This window comes from Pinus tabuliformis, chromosome X (assembly GCF_031772625.1).
Source record: "Pinus tabuliformis cultivar Carrire ecotype Pingquan chromosome X, CPIR1, whole genome shotgun sequence".
NCBI classification, from domain to species: domain Eukaryota; kingdom Viridiplantae; phylum Streptophyta; class Pinopsida; order Pinales; family Pinaceae; genus Pinus; species Pinus tabuliformis.
Window position 1 is genome coordinate 623,164,325 of NC_142308.1, and position 20,510 is coordinate 623,184,834.

The 20,510-nt window shown below is 40.0% G+C and overlaps 1 protein-coding gene across 2 annotated transcripts in view; it reads right to left on the bottom strand.

The window, feature by feature from the left end:
* Positions 1-980: 980 nt before the first annotated feature.
* The window catches only part of LOC149141552 (lipase class 3 family protein), a 425,063-nt gene continuing 405,533 nt past the window's right edge, over positions 981-20,510 (bottom strand). For both annotated transcript variants that reach the window (XM_089447700.1, XM_089447699.1), the window contains 2 exons: positions 1,491-2,051; positions 981-1,308 (listed from right to left, as the gene is read on the bottom strand). In XM_089447700.1, coding sequence (XP_089303826.1) covers positions 1,120-1,308; positions 1,491-2,051 — 750 coding nt within the window. In that variant the 3' untranslated portion in view covers positions 981-1,119. The remainder of the gene's footprint in view (positions 1,309-1,490; positions 2,052-20,510) is intronic.

Genomic DNA, 20,510 nt, shown 5'->3' on the forward strand with positions numbered 1-20,510 from the left:
AGATGCACTATCATCAAGCAAAAGTAAGAGCTATGCATCTCAAGCTCATCATCATCACTGCAAGTTACACCTGAAAAATCTATTATGGGACGAGAATCACAATTTACCATTCATGCCAATATGAGGGGTAACATAGCCTATAAGGTGTCAGTTTGAAAAAGGAAAAAGGAACATCTTGGCACCCTTTTTCTATCTTGAGGATGTTGGGTACATTCCTCAAAATTTGAAAACACTTGGGAAAAGAGGGATGTCCCTCGTTCTCTCAGGGCCATCCCTAAGAAAACAGGGATGTTTCCCCTCATTTGCATAACCTCTAGGGACAAAGAAACATAGGGGATACATCTTGCCAAGACCCCAAGGTAGGAAACGTCTTGGAGCAAGACAGTAGTTACTAGATATATAACACAATATCTGGATGAACAAAGATATTACAAATCCTTTTTAAGGGAACCAAAAATTATTTAATAATTTAGTTATCTAGAGATATTGTATGCCCAAACAAAAGAGGAGAAGAGCAAGATTTAATGAAATGGATATGCTGGGAAATGGAGGTACATGAAGAAACACACTAATGAAAAAATAAGGTTAGCAGAAGAGTGCATATTTGGCATTGGAATAAGATGAAAGAGTAGAAAAAATTGCAAATCAATTTGTAATGGCATTGAATTCCTATTTCTACAATGATATACAATAATATTTGTTTAGAAGTGAGATACATAGTAATGTGCCAAATCGATGCCGTTTTTTATTCAAATGAAATGATATAAAATGTGTTTACAGATCCACCATAAAACAAAAGAATTGGTCAACAATATTCCTTTGTCATTTTCACCCATGGAATGCTAAGCTTTTGAAGCAAACAGTAAGATTCTTTCATGACCATTTTGTATATGGCCAGACCTCTTTATCTTCCAAGTGCTTATCACCCTTGAAAATCAACGAGAACCTTGAGCAAGAAATTTTAATCTTAAAACTCCCCATATCTTACACTGCTTGAAAAATCATTGATAAGAAAGCTTGTATGTCTTAGAATAAGACATTTTTTCCAAGCAATTCTTCATGAAGGAATAAAATGATTGAAAAGAGACAGCTAGAGACCCCACCCAATGTTCCTTCATCTCAAGGTTTCCTGAAAGCAGATGCTGCACCCATTATGACTGCCATAACAATTCCCAAACCTGCACCGAAGGAAGCACCAACTAGAGCTGATACAACGGAATTTGGTTTACACTGTGAAAATCTGAGTTGTTCTGCTGCCTGTCTTTGCTCCTTGGCTTCTTCTATTAGTAGTCTCTCTCTTGCAAATTCCTTTGCACAAATAACAAAGAACAAAAGATAATAAGCATTGTAAAGACTAGAGACCATATACAAAAGGAGAAAGTTTGGAAAATTCCAGGCGCTCATCCAGAAAATTGACACATTGCAAATCAAATTCTATAGAACATTTTTTCTTAGATGGTTACATAGGATGCGCTATTGTCAAAATATACCTGAAAGGCAGATTCCTCATGGCTAAGCAGCACTTTGTGTACAAGTTTTTGTAATGTCTCTACTCCTTCAACTGGTAAAACCACCTCTTTCTTTCGTAAAGACATTTGGAAGAGGTTCATAGGAGCCAAAACAATCTTATGTGCTGCCCTTTGTATATCTTTATTTCCAGTCAACTCTTTAGAAGTTACTTCAAAAGAGTTACAAGCATGAAATACATTTTGACTACCATGCGTCGTGTATGGGCATGAGTTAATCAAAACGCTCATATTTGGAGAAAATCGATAAGCTTCCATGACAGCATTAGCAGCTGAGTTTTGCTGATCTGCACTGACAGCAAACTTGTTGGTGATAGCAAGGATTGCAGGAATTCCAGCTGCTGCAACTTCATCTATTAGCACAGAAAGTGCAGGACGAGTATCAGCCGTAGTATGAGCCTCATCCCATTGGGGTACCTTGTGACGAAGATTATGAACATGAATAACAAGGTCAATCTTCCTCTTTAGCTCACCAAAACCTGCAGACAGCTCTTGCTTAAGTTGAACAACTTGCCCATGTAATTCCTGCATTCAGTTAAAGAAAACATGTCAATGGTTAGGATATTTCATAAAAAATCTAACAGTAATGCAGATTGAAATTGAACAAAATTATAACGATAAATTATCAAGCATAACACCAGCTGTTAAAATTATTAAGATATGCAAAATTATAGTTTTCAGAAAAGGCACTTGTTGGTTAAACGACTCCAACAACTAATTTAGCGTATAAGTGTATACCAAACATTTGCTCCTAATAATATCAAATATTTTGAGAGTATGGATGGCAGTTATTTAAGGAAAATATTAATTCCTAGAGGGTAAATACCTCAGGAAAACCAATGATTGTAAATGTAAGTTGAGTGAACACTGAAGACAAGAAATGCCAAGTAATAGGCAAGAGTAAACGGTGGATTTGGCTGAGTGCAAAGGAAGAGACCTCTCCAATTGCTCCACTAGATTCCTTAGCACGCGTGACTAGGGTATATGTCCTAGTTGCTTTGCCACCACATTTGCAGCCTCTCCAGTTATTCAGCCCCATCTTACCTCTAGTGTCATGCGAAGGACCCATCCTTCCCTACACACCAAGAAGCTGGATTGCTTTGGTAACTCGTCAGTGTTAGGAATACTGAGGGGGGTGAATCAGTGTTTCCTCTAATTTTTACAATTGATTAAGTTCTTTTAACTCATCAAAACAAACATGAAGCAGTATCACATCACAGAAACAACGCACAAAAGATTTCGCTCAACAAAAGCTTCATTATGTATGGTTTACATACAAGTTTACCAGTCAGACTGAAAGGAAGTAGAATACTCCCAATGGTTTTACCAGCAATGCTGGAAGGAAGCAGCTGCTCCCCAAGTCTGAAGATATTTGCAGAGTCAATCTGAAGGGGTCTTCAGTCCCCTGTTACATTCTACAACACTTCAACTCAATCACTCTGCCCCACAACACTCTACTGCATTGCAATTCAGTCATTGTGCCCCATACAATGATCAAAACTAGGCTTGGGCTCCCGTACCTAGGACAATGACCCATTTACAAACAATGTTCTGCCAAGACTCCGGGATGGGAGACACAGGTGCGGGGAGACGCACAAAGGGGACGTGTGGGAGTACCCTCAAATTTTAGGGAAATTTAGGGGGGACGGGGGGACGTCGGGGTATATAATTTTTTTCGTTTTTATATATATATATATATATATATATAATGAAAACATAAATACAATAATACATACATTTTTGAATTAAATAATGAAATACATTGATCCATACCATCATCCTTACTAATACATACATGATTCATCCATAGACCACGAGATTCAATAATGAAATACTCTGATCCATATTCATTATTCATTATTCATCATTCTAGAATCTAATTAGTACTAAGAAAATAGACTGTAATAGACACTGAAATCTAAAGTCTGGAATAGTAAATTGATATAGCTAAAACTCAAAAACAATGGAGTGATGAGTCTAAAAGTCACTCTAAAATACACAGAGGGCTTCGTGCTCTCGATTAAATACTAATTCCATACCCTTGTACATGACAAAATGCAATGGAAACATTGCAATCCATCGAATCCTGAATTCCTGAAAAACTGTTAAGTCTGCTGGATTTTGAGTGAGATCTAAAATTCTACTTTCTCCATATGAAATCCAATGAGGTCGGAACCACTCTCAAACATCCTTAGTCATTTCATGGTAATGTTAAAAATTTAAGTAAAAAGATGAAAATGAAAGATAAAGGAGAATGTCACTTTTACTTACCATGAATTGCATAGCATTAGTAGGGAAATATGGTCAAATATTAGGTTTTCCATGTCATAAATCATTGTCTACAAGCAAATTTAAGGGGGGACACATAACCCATTTTGAGGGGGGACGCCCCCTTTTGGGGAGTCGCATCCCCCACACTGGGGAAACATCCCCCACTGCATCGGAAACGTTTCCCCAGACGTTCCCCCGTCCCAGGTGCGTGGGTGCGAGGGGTGCGCGCACCCCACCCTAGGGGACGCGTCCCCGTGGAACACTGTTTACAAATGATAGCCCAACAATACACCATATGGTGCAAAACACAGAATGCCCCACTTCGAAACAACAAACCAATTAAAGTTCTAACTGCTGGAGGATGCACAAGCTCCTACCTCAATTTCTGCTGATGACTTACCCTGAAAAGCAAAAGCACTATCTGATGATGATGCCTCTGCTTGATGTTGTTCCCTTTAATACTGCTGTAGATGAAACCCTTATTGCTAATCCAAGTCAGACTTCTTTAACTGCTGCAAAATTGATGTGACAATGAAAAACCAAAATTACCCTCTGCTTAATTTGCCCTCAACATGCTGATGCCTGTCATGATTGCTGAAGATGACCCCTCTGCAACAGCTTGACTAGGATAGCAGTCTGCCTTTGAAATCAGTTATAAGGAAAAATGCTGAGGATGAGAAGATCTATCATGAGTGTATCACTGTTCAATATTCTAGTTTACATCAAGATCAATCCCTAATCAACATAGCTCACTTCCAATTACCATTGTTGCACAGTCACTCCATTATCTCTGCTTTGTCACTATATAGTTTGTTGTCTTATACATTGTCATGCTACTTGGTCAAATGAATAGCAACAATACTTCTGCAATGCAACAGCTTCAAAGGAAATATACACGACTTCAGCCCAACGCATCACCTTTTAGGTTGCCAAAGGATCTAGTTGCACTGGATCTTGCGCTCAAAAACAACTACTGCTCAATGCCCTTACAAAATTGTCAACGCACACACAATTCTTGAGATTGCAGGCATACACATTTAGCAATTGCATTCTCAACTATTTGTGGTCTGTAAAATATTATGCACACACCAGATCCACCTTTACTCACGCTCTGAAAACACTATCATTACCTCCCATTAAACTCTGGCTAGAATATTGCCTTAAGCCCTCAAATTCGCATCAAGTTGCAGATTAGGATCACTTCATACAACTGCTCAGAATGGGTCTCGACTTCCCTTCCACTGTACATCAAGATTTGGTTTTTAAGGTTTCGATCATGGACAAGAGACTGTGACCTTGCTTCAGATGTTTGCCATACATTAAAGTTCTGAACAGGATCAAGCATCAATATAAACCCTTATCAGATATGAAGAGATTGCAGATATATACAAACTGCTTAGAGGTGCCTCGCACCTTGATAGACTTCACTGATACTTCAGAAAAGAGTCAAATATGTGTCAAGAGTGCGTATGCACTAGTTACGGTGAACAGATCTAGGTGACATCCAATTAGGTTGGTTAGACACCATCATAAATTCTCTTTATTAGCGCTGCAGGTATATATATATATATATATATATATATATATAAACACTGTCAAATAGACTTTTAGTAATCCGCACTTATAGCTTTAAAACCAATCTTCCAGCGAGTTCCTTAATGAGTAGCCCAGATCAAAGTAAAAGCAAACAAACAGATTTCAGAGGGTCCATATCAACAGAGACATACCACTGTACTTAGTTTCAGTTTTCCTCCTGTTGCACCCATTTTATCACAGTTCTAGGGAAGCAGTAGTGCCAATTTTTTTTAAAGATCCGGATCATCAGCTAGCAGCTTATTGAGGCATTGTAAACCATTCTGCAAGTTTGTAATGTAACTTATGCTAGTGGTGCAGGGCAAACACCCGGCATAAACCATACTTAGCAAAATAATGCCAAGGTAAACCCACACATACCCATAGTATGCATTTTAACAATGCATCCACAACTGTCCCAGAATATTTAACTCTGCATGGAGTCAAATCTTTAGACCATAAATGGTCACGGCCCATTCACCAGTTCCTGTGTATAGGAAATTAATTACCCCACCAATACTTCCTCTCGGGATTCTATCCACTCTTATAAGCCTTCTTTTATTGCAGGTTGTCTCAAATCTTCCTTTCGGGACTTTACAACCCTTGGACCATAGGTTATGCCTTTGGTTAACTCCTCGCTGTATATATATAACACCTTTTCCTTTTCCAAAGGGAAACTCATACACAAACCCACCTTTTCTGCCTTTATATGGCTCCTACACAAATTCCGAGACTATCTTTTCCCTTTATCGCAATCGGACATCGCAAGTTCCACGGTCTTACCACTTGTGTGCCGTATCACCCCTTTTACTCCAATATGCGACTACACAATTGCTATCGGAAACGTTATTAACACTTTTTCCATCGAACCCTTAGAACCATATCAAGTATCATGAATTAAAATATACGGGAATACAAAGGAAACTTCCCTCCGAACAGCATCCACGGACTTAAATACTATAGACCCGCGACTATGATTATCGTCGGGTCCGGCCTTTACTTACTCTACGTTTTCGCTGCGCCGAACTCCGATGGTTCCAAGCTCCGATATTCCGATAATTTCTATCGGACATCGCTCATTACCCGCGCCTAACTTCTTCTGCTGCGAATCTCTGATTGCGCGATCGCCGATCAGATTATCGGCGATATCGCCAATCGCTCGTCAGAGTATCGCTGGGTTTGTTATCACCGTCCCTTGGCACCTCTGAAATGCGATTGCGATTTCAATCGTGGTCGTTGATCTTTGAAGATCCAGCGGTTGCTGAGTATCAATTCTCTACTTCTCGCTCGCCTCTCTTACTTGGGTTTTTCCGCGTTTCAATGGTTTTCCTCCGGTTTCTTCAAAGGTTTCTTTCTTCCACTGCGCTGCTCAACTTCTCTGAGCTTTACTCCCTCACTCTGTTACCTCTCCAGAGCTTCTCTTCGCTTCCTTAATTGGATTCAAAGACCCCTTTTTTATTCTTCTGAATCATTTTACGCCTCTACGTATCCTTCAGGATTCTGCCTACAATCTCCTACAACAGAGCCTACAATTCAAGTAATTCATTCATGAAAACATTCTTCAATACTCTGACATAGTCAGAAATAAACTCTGAATATATATTAATGCAAAAGACAGAGATTACATTCGAGACTCCTCGGTCTCGCTCACACACATACACAGACCTGATTCTACTATTGGTGGCCTCTTCCCTTTTGCCCGTAGGCTTTCATATATTTATATGGAAACTTTGGATGGATTACTATGAAGGACCTGATTCCAGCCTCTAACAAAAGCCCTAAAGCTTGCTACATGCATACATATGTGGCAGACTTTTATGCATTCCATCTTTTCTCTGTTTTAAAATAGAAAAGCTCCCTGTTTTGCTCAATGGTCCACATCTATTCTCCCTTTCATGCCTAAAAGCTCTCCCTTGCTCCTAGGATCATGGAACTACTCATGTTCTCATTTATTTATTTTGAAAGCATCTAATTAAATCACACTTAAGGCCTAAATGTTGCATTAACTTGATATTTAGGAAAACTATTTCCTAAAATGCATGACCCCCTACTATTTACAATGACTTTCCTTGGGCTGAATGCTCCTGCATCAGACTCCCAAAGTAGAAAATATTCATGATCTCCTGATCATGTGTCTTTTGGTCTTGGTCTTCCTGGATCCCATACTCTGTTTTGTAATTGTCCAGTTGCTTTGTTCCCTTGTTGCTGCTGCATTTTGGTTGTAGCCGTCTTTGCATCTCATGCCATTCCACTGGCTTCTTCCTCAAGACCCAACCTAGTCTCTGGCTTTCCTCAAGCATTCTCCTTAATGCATTGAGTTGTTCTTTTAATTCAACAACCTCTTTGTCAATTTCTTCTTGACTCATCCTCTTTCCATTTGCTTTGGCATCCTTCTTCTCATATCCTCTGCTGTGGCTTCTCTCTGCACCTCTTCTATGACTATCAGTAGTCATCTTTTTCTCTTCCTTCTTCATGAGCTCCTTTGCAACAAGCCTCTACAACAGCTACTCCTCCTGGATGCAATCTTACCTCACTAAGCTCTCCTCACTCAGTCTTTTGGTAAGCACGAGTCCTCTGTTTGGAACCTCCCCTTGAGCAACACCTTTGCTCCTTCTAGGCTTCTGCAATCTCTCACTCTCTTGAGAACACTTCAACTATCCTCTCTGTCCAATCTCTTGTTGGATTCTTCAGGTTCACTGCCACTTCTTCAGAGTATTCTCCTTACTCTGCCTTCAAGAACTCATATGTTCTCTCTCACAGCTTCTCTTGCTGTCCCCTGTGCATTAGTAATAAAACACACATTCTTAATTTAAAACATAACATATTACCTCACCTTCAAGATCTCAACATGATCTTGTTTCACCCATTCTTCTGCACTTTGAATGGATTGTCCTCTGGTCCTTTTATTCCAAACCTCTGCTGGAACTGCTACAGTCTTTCAAGAACTTCAAAGTTTCCTCTTACAGATTACAAATCTGCTCTGATACCACTAATGGTGCAGGGGAAAACACCCGGCATAAACCATACTTAGTAAATTGATGCCAGGGTAAACCCGCACATACCCACAGTATGCATTTTAACAATGCATCCACAACTGTCCCAGGATATTTAACTCTGCATGGAGTCAAATCTTCAGACCATAAATGGTCACGGCCCATTCACTAGTCCCTGTGTATAGGGACTTAATCACCCCGCCAATACTTCCTCTCGGGACTCAGTCCACTCTTATAAGCCTTCTTTTATTACAGGCTGTCTCAAATCTTCCTTTCGAGACTTTACAACCCTTGAACCATAGGTTATGCTTTTGGTTAACTCCTCGCTGTATATATAAAACACCTTTCCCTTTTCCAAAGGGAAACTCATACACAAACCCACCTTTTCCGCCTTTATACGGCTTCTGCACAAATTCCGAGACTATCTTTTCCCTTTATCGCAATCGGACATCGCAAGTTCCACGATCTTACCACTTGTGTGCCGTATCACCCCTTTTCCTCCGATATGCGACTACACAATTGCTATTGGAAACGTTATTAGCACTTTTTCCGCCGAACCCTTAGAACCATATCAACTATCGGGAATTAAAATATACGGGAATACAAAGGAAACTTCCCTTCGAACAACATCCATGGACTTCAAATACTATAGACCTACGACTATGATTATCATCGGGTCCAGTGTTTACTTACTCTACGCTTCCACTGCGCCGAACTCCGATGGTTCCGAGCTCCGATATTTCGATAATCGCTATCGAATATTGCTCATTACCCGTGCCTAACTTCTTCCACTGTGAACCTTCGATTGCGCCATCGCCGATCGGATTATCGGCGATATCGCCAATCGCTCATCGGAGTATCGTTGGGTTTGTTATCACCGTCCCTTGGCACCTCTGAAATGCGATTGCGATTTCAATCGTGGCCATTGATCTTTGAAGATCCAACGACTGCTGAGTATCAATTCTCTACTTCTCGCTCGCCTCTCTTACTTGGGTTTTTCCGCGTTTCAATGATTTTCCTCCGGTTTCTTTAAAGGCTTCTTTCTTCTACTGCGCTGCTCAACTTCTCTGAACTTTACTCCCTCACTCTGTTACCTCTCCATAGCTTCTCTTTGCTTCCTTAATTGGATTCAAAAACCCCTTTTTGATTCTTCTGAATCATTTTACGCCTCTGTGTATCCTTCAGGATTCTGCCTACAATCTCCTGCAATAGAGCCTACAATTCAAGTAATTCATTCTTGAAAACATTCTTCAATACTCTGACATAGTCAGAAATAAACTCTGAATATATATTAATGCAAAAGACAGAGATTACATTCGAGACTCCTCAGTCTCGCTCACACACATACACAGGCCTAATTCTACTATTAGTGGCCTCTTCCCTTATGCCCGTAGGCTCATATATTTATATGGAAACTTTGGATGGATTATTATGAAGGACCTGATCCCATCCTCTAACAAAAGCCCTAAAGCTTGCTACATGCATACATATGTGGCAGACTTTTATCCACTCCATCTTTTCTCTGTTTTAAAACAGAAAAGCCCCCTGTTTTGCTCAATGGTCCACATCTATTCTCCCTTTTATGCCTAAAAGCTCTCCCTTGCTCCTAGGATCATGGAACTACTCATGTTCTCATTTATTTGTTTTGAGAGCATCTAATTAAATCACACTTAAGGCCTAAATGTTGCATTAACTTGATACTTAGGAAAACTATTTCCTAAAATGCATGACCCCCTATGTCTACTATTTACAATGATTTTCGTTGGGCTAAATGCAACAACCTAGGTAAGCCTATTATTTTGGCAATGAATTTCATCCTAGGAGGTTTTTCGTTTCACTGATTATCTGTGTTTCTAAACACGGATGATCGGAAAAGTTTTTCCCTCCAACTCAACCCCAAAAGCCAAAGTGGAATTTATTATCAAGGTCTTAAGTGAGTCATGTTACCGTCTATCACCACCTAAGTGAGAAAAGCCCTTAACCCCACAAGGTGTGGTTGGTGGCAAATTTAAGAGATGGGGTTGTCACCTATTCCCAACTCTCTTTCTGTTTAAGCTCTCGCCTAGGTAAGCTAAGGGGGGTGGTCCCTAAATGGAAAACTAAGTTAAAAAGGATGTGAGGTTTTTAGGAGACATTAGAGTGAATTGGATTATTTTTAAGATTATGAGCAAATATGATGAACAATTATAGAGTTCAGGCTTCTGTGATCCATATCAAGTTTATGAGAGATTTTTCGGCGAAAATCACATGGAATACCATTTGTCGACGCGTTTCAAACCAACTAGTGTGGTTCATCGTCAGGACAAGTTCTGACGATGAACCACACTAGTTGGTTCGAAACGCGTCGACAAATGGTATTCCATGTGATTTTCGCCGAAAAATCTCTCATAAACATGATGAACAATGTAAAATGAAATATATAATCATCAACACATGAATCAAATATTTGCATAAATAAAACAAGTGCCTTATATTTTGCTTAAAAGTAAATAATACTTTATCAAGAAAATGAAATGTTTCAAATTGAAACACAAGTAACCTTGTCAATCAAACAAAAGATGTTAGCAAGATATGATATCACATGCAAGATATAAAATTTGTTTTCAAGAAATGTTTTCAAATATATAATCAATCATTGACAAATCCAAAGCACGTATGGAAGCAATATAGAGTAACTTGCAAAGGAAACAAATTTAACTTTACTTGCAAAAGTGAACAAGATGATACTTGCCTATATAAGATAATCAATTCAAAACATTTGCATCAATAACAAGTACATGAAATAATTTGCAAGTAAAAAAAATAGAATGTGTTAGCATGAAGTGCATTTAAACTAAGATTAAATGCAATTATCTTGATTAATTTTAACCTAAATGCTTAGTCTAGATGTGACCTTTCTTTCGACTATTTTGAAACAAGTCTCTTATGTGAGTTGTGGAAGGGGTCCAAGGAAAGACAAATAAGGCTATATTAATGATACCTCCATTGGATTACCAACACACCTGATGCCTCTGGCACTGCAGAGATTGTGGCTTTAACGATTGCAAGGCCACCGTGTTAACCACATAAGAGGGTCTATGTTCCTCAAGTTGATGAAAGAAAGGGGTCCCTAAAAGAGGTTTTTCAACCAAGCTTATGCTTTGAGGTAAATTAAGTTAAAATGCAACTATACTAATATGCCTAAATGAGATGCAAGTAAGCTTATTAGTGCTTGTAAAAAGGAAATGCTTCAAGTAAATGGAAATATGCTCAATGAGATAACTTAGATAATTGTTCAAAATTGTACAAGATACAAGAACATAAGCTTCATAAGCACATAAGATTGTAAGTTGCTCAAAGTAAGTGCTTCGACACATAATATATCAATGATCCACCAACTAAAGCAATGAAATGAGATGAAGCTTCAAAGTATAAAATGCTTGCAAAGTGAACAAATAACTTGGAATAAATGAACAAGTAACCAAATGAGCCTACAGTGAAAAAAGCAGGAAGTAAATTGTCAAATTAACTAAATCTAACTTTGCCACATGAATTGAAATGCTTGCATATGATGAAATAAGTCGTTCAAAAAGTGAAATTCCAAGTTGTACTTAAAAGCAAAACTTCAAATGCATAAAATGAAAACTAGTAGCAAAATTAAATTTAGAAAATTAGATTGTCATGGTGAGATTATCTTAATTCTTGAAGCATGCAAAAATAAAAACTAAGAAAAACAATGCAAGATCAATCCACCCACATGTTTCTTCTTCTAAATAAGGAGAGAGTGATTCCTTGGGTGAAACCCAAGCTCCAACAAAAAAAACTCACCATTTTATTAAATTGTTACAAAGATGAGAAACCTTCTCAAAAGGTCTCAAGTAAAACTTCAAGAGGAATCTTTACAATATAAGAGGTTCTTCAAGCACTAGACTTCCTTCTTGAAAGATAAAATTAGAAACTAAAGTAAGTACCAGTGTTACTTGGGAGCGGGAGCGAAAACGGGTGCGGGAGCGACATTTTCAAAAGCTCCCGGTTTGGGAGCAAATCCTGCAGTGATTTTTATATAATATATATATTTTTTATAATTTGATACATATATGTCAACAAAAACATGTAGAATGATGAATTAGATATAAAAAACATAAAAAAACATAGATTGATCATTGAACTATATAACATCAATAATCTAGAAGTTATAATCTTCATCAACCACATTCATAAGTTTGTAACATACAACATATTGAGTCTCGTGAATCATGATTCATCAATCTTAAAGTTTCAACTTCAAGCTTTCAAAATTGAAAATTCAATATATAACATTTATCATCATTGATCACCAAAGTTGTACTTGTAAGCTAAGTTTAACCATTACAAGAAATAATATCTAACATGAAATGAAATGTAATAAAATGAATTATGAAATGAAATGAAACAACTTTCACGAAGCATCATATTCATAATTCAGAATCATTACAAATGAGTTATAATTGCCAACTTCAAACTTAAATTGTCACAGTCATATATTGTTTACAAAAAATATCATTATGATATGAAAGAGTCAAGACTCAACAGTTATGAAAAGTTGAAAACTAATAGAAACTAGAAAAGACAAGTAAACTATAAATCTATTATCTACTACTTCATGTGGCCCTTGCCACGAGACGCGTCTGATGTATGAGCAGGTCGTGGTGGTCTTCTAGGAGTCTCCTCCTGCACAGACCGACGACCAGAACCAGAAGGCACATGCCCTCCACGTGACGGTGTAGATGGAGGTGGCGGCAGCAAAGGAACAAGACTCGGAACTCAAGCACTGCTACTGGATGGTGGAGGTGGCATGGTTATTGCTTCATCTTCCTCTCTCATAAGTTTCGCTTCCAGTTCTCTCATAAGTTTCGCTTCCAGTTCTTCAAGATGTATAGTGCCATCCTCCAAATTATGATCCTCTAGGTGGTTGTCCCAAATTTTATATGTTGGATCCTCATAAGCCCGATCACAGTAATGACTCAACAACCTCAAGTTGTAGTGCACATAAACCAAGCTTTCTACCCGGTTTTCATTGAGTCTGTTTCTTTTCACATTATGTATGAAGCTGTAGGTGCTCCAACACCTCTCTGCAGAAGAAGTATTTACAACTTGTGAGAGAACTTTTTTGGCCAATTTTGACAAAAGTCCCTAGCTGCCATATGATTCCCACCATGTGAGAGAATCAACTCTGTCTCTATCTTCCATTGCATGAAAGGTACCAAACAAACCAGTGTAACTGAAGTATTTGCCTAATTCAAGACGCACACTAGCACATTCCTCCCTGTCAGGTATCAACTTTTCTAATGCTTGCAAATATCCTGTAGATACCTCTTCATCTATATGGGGTTTGACCCTAACCCCACCCCCTGGTACAGGTTGGCCCAACCAAGATGCAGAGTAGTATTTTGGCGTAAGGATATATGCCAAGCAATGTAGTGGAACATTAAGTTTATTCCACCATATACACATACAATCGTGAATCAGTTTATACAAGTTGGGATCATTGTTATGAACAATATCTTTTATTTGGCCCAACATGGTATCCATCTGTTCATACACCTTGCCAATCATTGGTTTATCTGTATCTGCAAACCGAATCATGTGATAAATGGGCTTGGTGAAATCCAATACTTGCCTTACACATGCCCAAAACATACCATCAAGAGCGGCCTCCTCCCCCTGTTCAAAACCTTGCCTGTCATCTGCATTTGTAGCCCTTTTCTTTAATACCTGCCAGTGTGGACTTGATACCATGCTAGCCAATGACTCTCTTACCTTCAAAAGGCGCCTGAAGGTGAGGTAATAGCTACCAAATATAGTCCTCGCAATCTTCAACAACTCCAATCTTGAGTGACTGCGGAAAAGGCCATGGGTATTGCTATGATTTGTAATAAATTTTATCATTTCTTTGCCTCTCTTGTACAAATCACCAATCCATTTGTATTGTTCGTTTTTGTTTTTAACAATATCATGCATCAAAAGGTTCATTGTGTGAACCAAACACTCAGACCAAAATATGTTGGGGTATTTATCCTCAATAATTGCTCTTGCTTCCTTACAATTAGGAGCATTATCAGTAATGACTTGGATGACATTGTATGGCCCAATACGCTCAATTGTTTCAAGTAATGGTTCTGCAATGTTGATGCCGGTCTTGAACTTGTCTGAGTAATCATATGCTGAAAGAAAGATGGCACCACTAACAAACACAGCAAGAACATTTATCAATGGCTTGCCTTTTACATTTGTCCATCCATCAGATACAATGGACACCCCATGGTCAGTCCAAGAACTTGTCAGTCTATTCAAAGAATGTGATATTTTTGCTTTTTCATGATCAAGTCCAACGGTTCTTGCCTTGTCATACCCATGGCTCTTGTATCCTTTAGGGGCATCATTTATGGCAAAAACCATTTCGTGCCAATAAGGTGAGCTAAGAACATTGAATGGTATCCCAAATGCATAGAAAAACATGTAAACTTTGAATCCACATCATTCCTACACCCTTCATCAAGGAAATCTGATATGCTTCTACGCCTTAAAGCTGGTGACCCTGTGCCTCCATATCCACTACCTTGGGAGGATGTTGAAGGAGTTCTTTGTGCATGTGATTGTGAGCTTGGTTCAAAGAAGCCCTTTGATTTTTTAGATTTGTATTGGGCTTCCTCCTCTTCCCTTATGTATTTGGCTCTATCTTCTGTTGACACACCTAAACAAGTTTTGATTCCTATTTGTTTATCTCCATCCCATGGCCTTTTCCTGCAGAGGTTCTTTCTAGCACGGGTGTATGAACCTGTGTAATTATTGTTGCAATGGGGGCAATGAAATTTAGTGGTTCCACCCCCTTTCCCTACTTCAGGCCTATTAATATATTTCCACAATGGAGTTTGGTCTTGTTTAGTTTTTTGAGCTGACTCATGTTCACTCTCCTCCAACTCCTCCTCACTGGGGTTTTTATCAAATCCACTATGACCCCCTTCTTCATTTTCAACCCTCCTTTTTCTACTTTCCGACACCATAATAACCAAAAAAGGAACCAAGAAGAAGAAAATGCCAAGAAATATAACCATGATGTTTGAATCTGCAAAAAAATGGAATGGGAATGGGAATGAGAGAAAATATTTATTTATTTATTTAGTAATGAACATAAAAAAAAAATTGCTAGAATAGAGCCTACCTCTTTGGCCTCCAATCTCCCTCCTTGCTTTCTCTTGCTCCTTGCTCCTTGCTCCTTGGCACTTGCTCTCTCCTTACACCTTGCTCCCACTCTCGCTCTCTCTTGCCCGTCACTCTCTCTTGCTCCTCACCCTCCCTTGCTCTCACTCTCGCTCTCTCTTGCCCCTCACTCTCTCTTGCTCCTCACCCTCTCTTACTCTCCTCTTCCTCTCACTCTCACTCTCTCTAAAATAATGAAATTGATTGGAGGGAGGGTTTATTTATATTCCCTCCCTATCCTCCCTTCCCTCCCCCAAAACCGGCGACGTTTTTTTATTTTCCGGTGTCTTTTTTTTCATCTGCGTGATTTTTTTTTTTTCATCCGTGCGATTTTTTTCACCAACTGGGAGCATTTTTTTGAGCCCGGGAGCTGTTGGGAGCGATCGCTCCCCTACCACTCCTGGGTTATAAAAAACGCTCCCGGAGCGACGGGAGCGATCGCTCCCTAATTCGCTCTGGCAATAGGCAGGGAGCGGAATTTTTTTTACGGGAGCATGCTCTCAACCCGCTCCCGAGTCGCTCTCGCCCGGAGCGCGGATTGGGAGCGGGATCGAGGGTGGGGGGGCGCTCCCTCGCAACACTAATTTGTACACACAACTCTCTTGAGATTTCTTCTCCACTTGTTTTGGGTTTTAGTGGAAAGAAGAATCTCTAAGGGAAAAACGCAATCCTAGAAGATGATGCCCTAAATGCAGTCCTAGAGGATGATGCCCTAGCCGTAGTCCAAGAAGGGAGATCTAGCACGGTGAAGGAGGCCTAACAGCTAACCCTAATGCAGTCCTATCATGCCCTAGCTGAACACAGCCATGCCCGAATCATATACATTGTTTTGAAAGGGTTTGAGACAGCCCTTGGACGCAGCAAAAAGGGATGCCCTAACCGCAGTCAAAAGGGGCTCCTAGCCGCAGCAAAAGACAGATCATTGAAGGGAGATCTATCCACGTTTAGAGGAGCTTATATACGCAGCCTAAAGAGGCTCCTATACGTTGCCCAAACTTGCCCTAATACATTGCCTAAAGAAAGCCCTATTCGCAGTCTAGAGAGACCTAATCCAAGGTCATCCATCCACAGTCTAAAGACCCTATTTCGTTGTCCAAAAGGAAGCCCTAGCTGCAGCAAGGAAAGGACTGGATAGCGTGGACATTTGAGGGCTATCTCAGGGGTCTGTTTAGAGGACAATATGACTGATTGGAGGAGGTCGAGACAAGGAGGGTTTGCTCGAAGGTACAACTACTGTTTGAGGGTAACAAGTCCATACATTAGACCTGAATCTGCCGTAAAGGAACAACGTAACAACAACAACTAGAAGGAGTATTCAACGTGGAGAAATAAGGTTTCTCTTAAGCTATTTCAGGAAGACAGTGAGGCTATTTAGGAGGGCAGAATTAGGGGAGGTTAGGATCAGATCCGTTGAGGTATCATTGGAGGATCAAGGATCATATTTGTGCTCCCTAGAAGCTACAGGAAGACTGTGTGTCAGGCCTGTGGCCTGACACACAGTCAAGGATTTGATGACTGTTAGATAGGACTGTCTTGACATAATGGAGGCCTCCCTATCTATTGTTAATGCAGCAAACAGATAATGATGGGCATCATGATGAAGTGTAGTGCAACATTGATAAATAAATGCTACAATGAGATGCAACATTGTTGATTTGAGGTAGCATCGGATGTGCTCTAGCCACGAAATTTGGTGGAGAGGTTGGGGCACATGAGATCTCCAATACCCAGAAAGGGTTTGGGCAGATTCTAAACAGTTCAGAGATATTAAAATAATTAATATTTTTAATGGAATCCCTAAGTCTAAACTTAGGGAAAATAAAATATTAATTTGTATTAATACGAAACTGTGTTAGAATGGTCCAAAACACATGGATCAAGCTAGATCTAATCTTCGCCATTGATTAGGGACTTAATCTCGGCCGTTGATTTGTCAACGAGAAAAGTATAAGAGGAGGCTTGTGGATCACTCGGAGAAAACACTGAGGGAGACCACTCAGTTCAATTTCTGGAGCGGGGATTGCTGAGAAATTGAACCAGACATCTGGAGAGCAGTCATGAGGCAGCAAGTACAGAAAAGAGAGACAGGAGATCAGCGCAAAGGCAGACGCAGGGCTAGAGGCATCAGAGACTGCACAGAGCCAGCAGGGCCTTCGTCATCCACGCAAAGGCTACAGGAGTGACGCAGAAGGCCAGAGAGGCTGCGCAAAGCCTCAGTAGGCTGACGTTGAGGGGTTCAGGCAAACGCAGAGGTCAGTAGGGCCTACGCTGGGTTCAGAAGAAGTGCTGGAAAATTTGTCTATCTGTGGGTAAGCCAGTTTGCCACCCAATTGTACTAGAAAATTTGTTGAATAATAAAATCCTCCCTTGCTGCACTAGTTTTCCCACATTGGGTTTTTCCGAGGACATTTGTCCAAAATCACTGTGTCAATGTGTGCATATGTTTGTTTTTGTATTACACTGTGATATCTGCAGCAGTGTTTATTTGAATGTTTGTTGAAGTAATTTCATGAATAACTTATGATGAAATAAGTAGGAAAAGTAAATCAGTGGCTGCAGTGATAGAAATTTCACATGGTATCAGAGCAAGTAATCAAAAAGGGAAAATCAGTTATGGGTCGAGACCACGATGCAGAGGCATCCACCTCAGGGGACTCATGTAGATTTTCATAAGATTGCACAAGAGAAAGAGATCTCGATTTCTCTATGTTGGCTTCCAGGTTGGAAGAAGAAGTGGCGTGCATGACTAGTGCTGCATCATTAGAAGTATGGTATATAGACAGTGGAGCCTCGTGGCATATGACGAGAATCAGGGAGTGTTTCTCAGAATATCAAGAAGAGAAGATGAACTTTCAAATCACCATGGGGAACAAGGCAAAGTGTACTCCAGTAGGAAAGGGTACCATAGATTTTCAGACAGGATCGAGAGAGCGGTTCCATGCCACAAATGTGCTGCATGTACCAGGATTGGGGATGAACTTACTTTCGGTGTCACAACTACAAGGCAAGGGCTATGATGTCTACTTCATCAAGGAAAAGGTATACATCAAACACCCGAGCTGGAAAAAGAAAGTGTAGATCGAGATCAAAAGTAATCGGTTGTATAGATTACAACTAGAATCTCGAATGGCACTAATACGCAGTCATGGGGACAAGGACTTGAACAAACTATGGCACAGAAGGATGGGTCACTTGCACCATGGAGCTCTGAGAATTTTCAGGGGCACTGTAATAGGAGTTCCGGATCTGAGTACAGAACGAGATGATGTATGCAGGGGATGCGCTCTAGGAAAGTATGCCAAGGCGACATTTCCTAGGAGAAAACACAGGGCCAAGAGTGTACTAGAATTGATACACTTAGATATCTGTGGACCTATGTCCGTCAAAGCTCTCAACGGTGCCGAGTATTTCCTTACCTTCATTGATGACCACTCGAGGAAAACTTGGATTTATTTTCTGAAAACCAAGGATGAGGTTTTCTGTCGATTCAAGGATTTCAAGGCTCTAGTGGAGAATCTGACTGGCAAGAAAATAAAAGTCTTGCACTCAGATAATGTTTGAGAGTATGTCAATAAGGACTTCACTGATTATTGTGCTAAAGAGGGCATCAGAAGAGAGTGGACAGCTCCATACAATCCAGAGCATAATGGGGTGGCAGAAAGGAAAAACAAGACTATTGTAGAAGCAGCTAGGGCCATGCTGTATGATCGGGATATACCAAAATTCCTATGGGCAGAAGCATGCAACACAGTTGTCTACATTCAAAACATGACTCCTCATCGGGCATTGGGAAATATTACTCCAAAGAGAGTCTTCACTGGGAAGACGCCTAAAGTCAGTGATTTCAGGATATTTGGGAGTTTAGCATATTGTCGCATACTCGAAGAAAAGAGGAAGAAGCTGGATCAGACTGCGGAAAAGGGGTATCCAGTGGGATATAGCGAGAACACTAAGGCATACAAAATCTATCTTCCAAGGAGCAAGGAGGGAGTAGTACGACGAGATGTAAAGTTCATGGGGGACAGATCTTTCCGAAGATCTCGCGAAATGCCTTCCGAGGAGTAGTCGAAAGAGGATCCGTTGATCATGCCTCTTCAGCCAACGAAACTGAAGAATTCTTCCTTAGGTCAGGAAGATTCTCAGGATGAGGAGGAGGAGCGAACAGAATGTGAAAATTCTGTCACTGCAACAACTGATTTACTTTTCCTACTTACTTCATCATAAGTTATTAATGAAGTTACTTCAACAAACATTAAAATAAATATTAGATATCATTTTTGGGATTCAACTGCGTTAAGTAAGTCATTCACGTATGACCATTTCCATGAGAGGTAGTCGTAAGTGACTAATTTCTCATGATTGACGCTATGTGATTTATATCACCAGTTTCAATCCCACTTCTTCACCCCTGTGAGCATCACCCGATGCAATGAGTGCTAACTGAACTATTCAAATCATGAGAAATTAGTCACTTACGACTACCTCTAATGGAAATGGTCATACGTGAATGACTTACTTAACGCAGTTGAATCCCAAAAATGATATCTAATATAATGCACTGCGTAAAACCCCCTATACTTAAATTAAAATAAATATTGCTGCAGATATCACATTGTAATACAGAAACAAACATATGCACACATTGACACAGTTATTTTGGACTAATGTATCCGGAAAAACCCAATGTGGGAAAACCGGTGCAGCAAGGGAGGATTTTATTATTTAGCAATTTTCTAGTACAACAAGGTGCCAAACAAGCTTACCCACAGATAGACAAATTTCCAGCAGTTCTTCTGAATCCAGCGTAGGCCCTACTGACCTCTGCGTCAGCCTACTAAGGCTCTGCACAAACTCTCTAGACTTCTGCGTCACTCCTGCAGCCTCTGCGTGGATGACGCAGGCCCTTCTGGCTCTGCTGCCTCTACGTGGC